Consider the following 7,873-nt stretch of genomic DNA (forward strand, 5'->3'; position numbering starts at 1 on the left):
GTTTCTCCTTAGTGTCAGGAAAATGTTTACTTAGGCAGGGTGATGAGCAGCAGGGGGATTCAGGAAGGGAGAGAGGACTGCGGGCAACGTGACAGTAGCAGTTGTCAGAGCTACAATGTTTTTCATGTCCCCTCCGTCCTGCTGTCTGGCCTCACCTGCGTGTGGCATGTGGGGCTGCAGAGGACAAGGGCGGGAGCCCAGCTGGGCGGCACAGAGGAAGCTGTGCCGAGCGGCAGCGGGGTCCGTGCGTGCTGCTTTGGCGACACAAACACAGCGGGGCATCAACGCAAACGGGCCAGGGCATTGCCACCCATGACCTGGACACGGCAGTTTTTGTTCTGGTGTGTCATAATAGGGCCAGCAGTACTCTATTCCTACGACAGAAATAGACCACACTCATGAACAGGTCAAGAAATGAAATGCTGGGCTTGGGGACGTTTCTCCGAGTCCAGCCTCCGGATCTACCTCGGGACCCCGCCGGCCCTCCTCCCACGGCCGAGAAGCCTGCCGATAGCGTCTTTCATGTCCTTGTTTCTCAGGCTGTAGATGATGGGGTTGAGGAAGGGGGCGAGGATGACAAAGGTGACCGCAATCGCCGTGTCCCAAAACACGGAGTAGGAGGCTGAGAATCGTAGGTACATGACAGACACGCTGCCAAAAAACAGCAGAAACACAGCCAGGTGGGCGGCACAGGTGGAGAAGGCCTTGTGGCGGCCCTCGGCCGAGGGCATCCCCAGAATCACCACGATGATCCGCACGTAGGACAGAGCAATGGCCAGGAAGGAGGCCAGGATCTCCACTGCATGGATGGCGTCCACAATGACCACCCGTGATGTGTCTGTGCAGGCCAAGCTCAACACAGGGGCAAAGTCACAGAAGATCTGCTGGATCTGGTTGGAGCCACAGAAAGGCAGGGTGGCGATCCACGCGATCTCAGGGAGCACGAGGAGGAAGCCACAGAGGCAGGACCCGGCGGTTAACTGGACGCAAAGCTTGGGGGTCATGATGGTCGGGTAACGGAGAGGGCTGCAGATAGCGACGTACCTGTCAATGGCCATTGCGGTCAGGACGCAGCCCTCCGTGATGCCCAGTGAGTGGAAGAAGTACATCTGCAGGAGACAGCCCGCCAGAGAGATGGTCTTCTGCGCACTGACGAGGCTGGAGAGCATCTTGGGGATGGTGGTCGTGGTATACCAGATCTCCAGGAAAGACAGGACGCTGATGAAGAAGTATATGGGCGTGTGCAGGGTCGCATCCAGCCGGACGGCGATGATTATCATCAGGTTCCCGGTTATGATGAATGCGTAGACGAGAAGCAGGGTAATGAAGAACAAGAGGCCGCCTTGACGCAGAGGTGGGAATACAGAGAAAAGGAACTCGGTCACCATCGTCTGATTCTCAGCGGTCACCAGCTGTGTCATCTGCGAGGGAGAAAGAAGAGAAACTCCTGCAGTGGGAGTGCGGAACCCCACGGAGGGCCACTGCACTCCTTCCTGGGATCAGTTCCTTAAGCTGACTCTGGGACCCCAGACAGGCCAGTTAGGAACATCTCGAAGCCGTATCTCCACCCCAGAAACACCTGCAATGTTTGCTCTTGGACCCCTTAATGCATCTTTTATAAATATCTCCGACCGATGCCAAGGAAACACAAAGTGACACTGAGATTAATTCTCTGGAAATATTTCCTGGAGGCTCAGTCACTTCTTGAAGTTCTTGGTTCTTCCTCTCACTCTCTGCCCTCTGTGTTTAGCTTTAAAATGTGTACTCCCCTCCCCCTTATTTAAAGATTTTTTTTACTTATGCGAGAGAGAGAGAGCGAGTGAGCATGTGTGCAAGAGAGCACAAGCAGGAGCAGAGCAGAGGGAGAGGGAGAAGCAGGCTCCCCACTGAGCAAGGACCCTGATGCGGGGCTCCATCTCAGCACCCTGAGATCATGACCTGAGCCGAAGGCAGACGCTGAACCCACTGAGCCACCCAGGCCTCCCCCCCCAAATGTGTACCTCTCTTTCTGTTTTTCACTCCTGTTCTTCAGAGAGTGATTAAAAAAAACAGAAAACAAAAAACAAACAAACAAACAGAGGTGCGCTCAGGAGCCCTAGGCTCACTGGTTGCTCACGTGGCTCCCCCATCCTTTCTGGCCCTGATCCCTAATCTGGGGCTGGCTGGATGGCTGTCATCATCGCTGCCTTGTTTCTGTTGGTCTCATGGAGACCCTGTTTCTCCTCAGGTGCTAAGTGCCCAGACGTCAGGAAATACCCCTCATACTCCTTTGCTTCTTCCCCTTCTCTCTCAGTGGTTGACGCTGACAGTCGCTCAGCCCAGGAGTCTCTCGACAACCACCTTGTCCCTCCGGGTCACTGAAGGTTGGACAAGCGTATCACGGCACTTTGCACATCCCACCTCTCCTAGGCTGCATCTAAGAGCCGTCAAATAAAAAAAATCCCTCCTCACCTCACTATGGCTGTCTAGGGAAGGAATTGTCACAAAATCCAGCTGCAACAGAAATCAGACCCACACCTACTTGGTAGCGGGTAGGCGACTAGACTTTTTGCGAGGCTAATTAAAGTTCCTGACAGTGATGTGCATTACCCCCCACCTGGACTATTTTAACATCTTTTACGCTGGTGTCCTTACCTCCAACAAGTCATTCTGCAGATGAATGTGCCTAAGTATGGCTTTTCATGTCCCTGTTCTTTTCAAAATGACTCCAAGATAAGCACCACGGATCTTAGCCCAAAACTCATTATCTTCTCTGATCTGGTTCCCATGAAATTTTAGAGACGAATATTGTTCTACATACTCATCAGCTCAGCCACATTGGATGAATTTCCTGTGCTTCTATTTTTGCTTATGTCCTTCCTTCCTTTCGTTTTCTTGCTGTCTTCCTCAGAATCCTGGTTGCCAGTGTCCAGCAGACCGTCCCGTCATCCTGTAACCCTCAGTGATCTGCACGGCTGGACGTGAGCCCTCTCTCCTCTGACCCGCACGCGTGCTGGGGATTCTCCGCTTTCATGCCATGGAACACATGTTTCCTACACTCTAAGTATTTGTATATCAGTGGTGTCCACCTCCGCAGGTGGACAGAAAGCTCCACGGAGGAATCACAAGGAATAAATAGTCTTAGTGAAGAGTTGCCTGGTGACAGTCATGCCACCAGACTTTACGTATTTCATCTCAATTATTCCTACCTGTGACAGGGAGATTATTACTGTTTTATAAGTGGAAAAATTGAGAACCAGAGGGGAGAAATAGCTTGCTCAAATCCACATTTCTGGGGGTGTAAAACAAAACTGGAAGCCCGGTCTATAGGCTTTAAAATTCCACTATTGTTATTATTATTATTATTATTATTATTATTATTATTATTTTGTTTATTTAAGTTCCACCATTGTGTTTTGTATCACGGTGGGATGTTTAGGTCAGGAGTCACCAATCATCCTGTCTGCTTCCTACTCCGAGCACCACTTTATCCTCAGTCTGTCCTGAGTGTGAAATCAGAGCGGAGGTATTTTCTGTTTGGTTTGTTTTTTTCAGGTCCCAAACAGGCTAAAATAAACGCACCGCAGATTAGGAAAACGAATCCCTATAAAATGCCTTTTGCCTTAAGCCTTCATCGTGCAGGAAGGCTTTGGGGAGGAGGAAGCGCCAGTGCCGGGCAGAAGGGCAGAGCCTGCGTGGGGACAGGAGAGAGACGGGAGCTCCGCAGCCAAAGAAGCCACGGCCCCGTCCTTTCTCCTCCTGAAGCACAGAGAATGATGGAGCGGAGCGGTCCTTATGGAGGGCGTGGCTGGACAAAGCCGGAGGCTATGGGTGGTAAGAAAAGGCAAGCACGTTCAGCACATAAAAGGCAACAGAGCGTCTACTTTGTTGCCCGTGGCGAGGCCCTTCTCCCTGGGAGGACTGAGCCAGGCTCAGGGCACATCTTTGTTCAGTTCACGCGCACGCACTGATGGATGGGCTCTCTCCCTGTGCCGGTCACTGCTCTAGGTTCCAGGGCTAGTGAAGGTGGATAAAACATTCTTGCCCCTGAAACATGTAAAGAACACTTTTAAGATTCCTAGAATGACAGATAATTAGCCGTGCCAAAGAGCTCACCCTACAAATATTTGTTGTATAGTACAGTAAAAAGAGACTCGAAATAGATTTTACTCTGGGATGCCTGGGGGCTCAGTTGTTAAGCGTCTGTCTTCGATCAGGTCGTGATGCCAGGGTCCGGGGATTGAGCCCCGCCTTGGGCTTCCTGCTCAGCGGGAAGCCCGCTTCTCCTCCCACTTCCCCTGCTTGTGCTCTCTATTTAGCTGTCTCTCTCTCAAATAAATAAATACGATCTTAAAAATATATAGATATATTTTACTCCTGGGGAAGGGAAGCAGTAAATTTCTCTGTGACTCCCCAGGAATTCTTAACTCTTTGGGCTTCAACAAAATTTTAGTGTTGGGAAGACCTTCACCAGTTAGCTGCTCTATGTTTCTTCTAATGGTTCTTCTAGAGTTCACGTCTCATTATTCTTAAGTTTTTCAGTCATGTAATCAAGTTCTAAAATTATGAAGTTTTGGCCCATGCATTGAGGAACCTTTACCCAGAAGACGAGGACTGGGTCTGGAGGAGTTAAAGACACAAGGAAAGTGGAGGGCAGCAGAAGCAGGAGGGGAGATGGGTGTGCCGTAGGGGGACTTCCTCTCAACAGTCTTTCATACTGACCTTGCCTGAGACCACGGCGACATTCCTCCGAGTCTCTGCGGGAACCGGCCCCTCTGCCAGTTTGCCGACAAGGATATTGATGTCTTAGAAGGCTCTTTGGGGAATTTCTTGAGTGGAAAAGTCCTTTCCTGGGACTTTCTCTTAGGTGATGCAGGATCTCAAGGAAAGGCATGAATTGCACTTTCCTCTCTGAGGGATAAATTAAGGGAAAAGTGCCACATAGTGATTAAATATTCCCCAGGGTCAAGTCCCAAAGGCCTCCCTGTGGCCCAAATAACCTTGGTTGTCACAGGGAGCATAGAGGTGGGCCCTGGGGCGGGGAAGCCATGGGTGTCAGAACAGACCCGTTGGGACCACGCGGCTCCGGAAACACTCAGGGAAGGAACATTCGGGGAGCACTGCCTTGTTCTCAACCGTCCACTCAACTTCCACTTGCCTTCCATTCCTTCTGCTGCTCTAAAAACGATGATGATGATGATGATAGTAAGTCATTTTGAATGTCAGCAAAACAAGCCACTATAAAGGACGCTGACACATAAATGCAGCACTTTATTAACTGGTTGGGAGACATCCAACACCTCAGTGAATGGGCTGATATGATGTCTTATGAATAGAATGTTTCAGTTACAGAAAGATGCCAAATCTACACAAATCTATTACTTCAATGCAACTTCTATCAAAATTCCTTTTGGGGAGTGGAATGTGTCAAGGTGAGGGACAAGACATATTTTAAAAGATCAGAGTAAAATGGCAAGGCTTGTCCTACTGTCCATCAGAGGTTATGACAGAGCAGTGGAACAAGCTAACGGAAGTCACGAAGCAGACAGGCCCAGTGTGGAGCTTTGACGATGGCCCCATTGGAACAGCAGAGCGTGGGGGGAGATGGGCAGAGTGGGCCCATTGGGTCTGTGGAGAAAGGGCTGATTGTCCCTTTCTGATGGTCCCAGAACCTCTATTTAAGCATATGAGAAACATAAAATAAAATTTGTCCTGACCTCATTACATTCCCACAATTCCACAGAGCGTGAAAGTCAACTTCAATATTTTATTTTTTTAAAGATTTTATTTTTAAGTTATCTCTACACCCAGGATGGGGCTCAAACTCACAGCCTGAGACCAAGAGTGCCATGCTCTACCAACCGAGTCAGCCAGGCTCCCCCTATTTTTTCCCATTTTATTCTTAAAATTCTAACACTTTAAAATAAAATTTTAGAGGGTATTTTTTAATCACTTCAAATAGGTAAGAAATCTTAAACAATAAAGGAAAGACCATTGCATTCGGGTATATTAGTATTTCCATTTACCAAATGGTACGATCAGGAAAGTAAAAAGACAAACCACACACGAGGAGTCTGTATTTATAAATTATATAACTGAAAACAAGGATTACTCAGAATATATAAAGAGCTCCTGCAAATTAAAAAGAAAATGATTTTAAAAATCAGGTGAAAAAAATCCGTACACACATACACATAATAATATATGCACCAAACACACTTGTGCACCCAGCCTCCCTGATTATCAGGGAGATGCAAATCGAAATAATGTATTACTTACACATACAACCAAATAGCAACAAATGTGACCATATATAATGTTAGAAAAGACGTGCAACAGTAGACATCCATGCTTTGTCGACAGGATACAGACCTTGAAAAACAAATGTGGCAGTCTCTCCTAGAGCTGAAGATGCAAAAGCTCCATAATACAAAATGTCCGTGCCTAATGAATGATTAATTTGTGTCATCTTAATACGAGATGAAAGCGATTTTCTTTCAAAGCTGTAGAGAGATGCGTTGACATACATGATTCTCAAGAATATGTTGAGTGAATGAGCAAGTGGTACAATCATACCTAAATTATAATTCAATTTACACAGAGTTAAATAGGCAAAACCAGACACGATGCTATTCTTGGCAGCCAACCTACGTGCTCAACAGAGTAATGAACAGGACGGGCAGGTCAGTGGTGATGTGGGGTATGGGGGAAAGGGCTGGACTGAGGAGCAGCAGTTAGTGGCCGTCCAAGTTTTTGATCATATTTTATTTCTTCAATGGGGTTATGGGTCCATATCAATGAGAGGTTAAAAAAAAGGAAAAAAAAATACAAGCGGAAATAGTCCTAGAAGTGTAAACCATTCTCCAAAGAAAATAAGGCAGGGGAGAATAGAGGCATTGTGGTGGCCCCGAAAGCAACGTGAATACAGGACGAGTATCTGTCTTTTTTTTTTTTTTTAAATAATTTTTTTATTTTTTATAAACATATATTTTTATCCCCAGGGGTGCAGGTCTGTGAATCACCAGGTTTGCACACTTCACCGCACTCACCAAAGCACATACCCTCCCCAATGTCCATAATCCCACCCCCTTCTCCCAACCCCCCTCCCCCCAGCAACCCTCAGTTTGTTTTGTGAGATTAAAAGTCACTTATGGTTTGTCTCCCTCCCAATCCCATCTTGTTTCATTGATTCTTCTCCTACCCACTTAAGCCCCCATGTTGCATCTCCACTTCCTCATATCAGGGAGATCATATGATAGTTGTCTTTCTCTGCTTGACTTATTTCACTAAGCATGATACGCTCTAGTTCCATCCATGTTGTCGCAAATGGCAAGATTTCATTTCTTTTGATGGCTGCATAGTATTCCATTGCGTGCAATATGTCAGATCTAGAGTTCAGAATGACAGTTCTCAAGGTTCTAACAGGACGAGTATCTATCTTAAGGTGCATACATTCGAGCATATTTATAAGCAGAAGGAGCAGAGGGCAGAGAGGAAGAATTGAACATGTATAGAGACGTAGGATGACTGGAAAAGCAACATCCCCGGCCGAGATGACGTCAGGCCAGGGCTTCAGGACGCGTGGGGAGCCATGACGTCAGAGCTTCAGGGCGCGTGGGGAGCCATGACGTCAGAGCTTCAGGGCGCGTGGGGAGCCATGACGTCAGAGCTTCAGGACCCGTGGGGAACCATGACGTCAGAGCTTCAGGGTGCGTGGGGAACCACATGTCTTCGCTGGGAAGCTGCTCTCAGGGAGACCGGAGTGGAGCAGGGAAGCATGAGAGAGATTACAGACCAGCCCACCGGCTCACTATTGGATTCTTAAAATTAGTTAATTCACTCTTTCACCCAATTATCTATTTAATCATGTATCCATTTTCTCAAATGCTTTTCA

General features: G+C 47.7%; 1 protein-coding gene across 1 annotated transcript; it reads right to left on the reverse strand.

Annotated features, from left to right (window-relative positions):
* Positions 1-461: 461 nt before the first annotated feature.
* LOC116575957 (olfactory receptor 6K6) lies at positions 462-1,421 on the reverse strand. Its single transcript, XM_032317574.1, has one exon. The coding sequence runs from the start codon at positions 1,419-1,421 to the stop codon at positions 462-464; it is 960 nt and encodes a 319-aa protein (XP_032173465.1).
* Positions 1,422-7,873: the final 6,452 nt, after the last annotated feature.

Source organism: Mustela erminea, chromosome 17 (assembly GCF_009829155.1).
Source record: "Mustela erminea isolate mMusErm1 chromosome 17, mMusErm1.Pri, whole genome shotgun sequence".
Classification (NCBI taxonomy): Eukaryota; Metazoa; Chordata; class Mammalia; order Carnivora; family Mustelidae; genus Mustela; species Mustela erminea.

Bases quoted from the DNA above. Each gene is read 5' to 3' on its own strand.
- LOC116575957 (XM_032317574.1), bottom strand. From the start codon at position 1,421: ATGACACAGCTGGTGACCGCTGAGAATCAGACGATGGTGACCGAGTTC.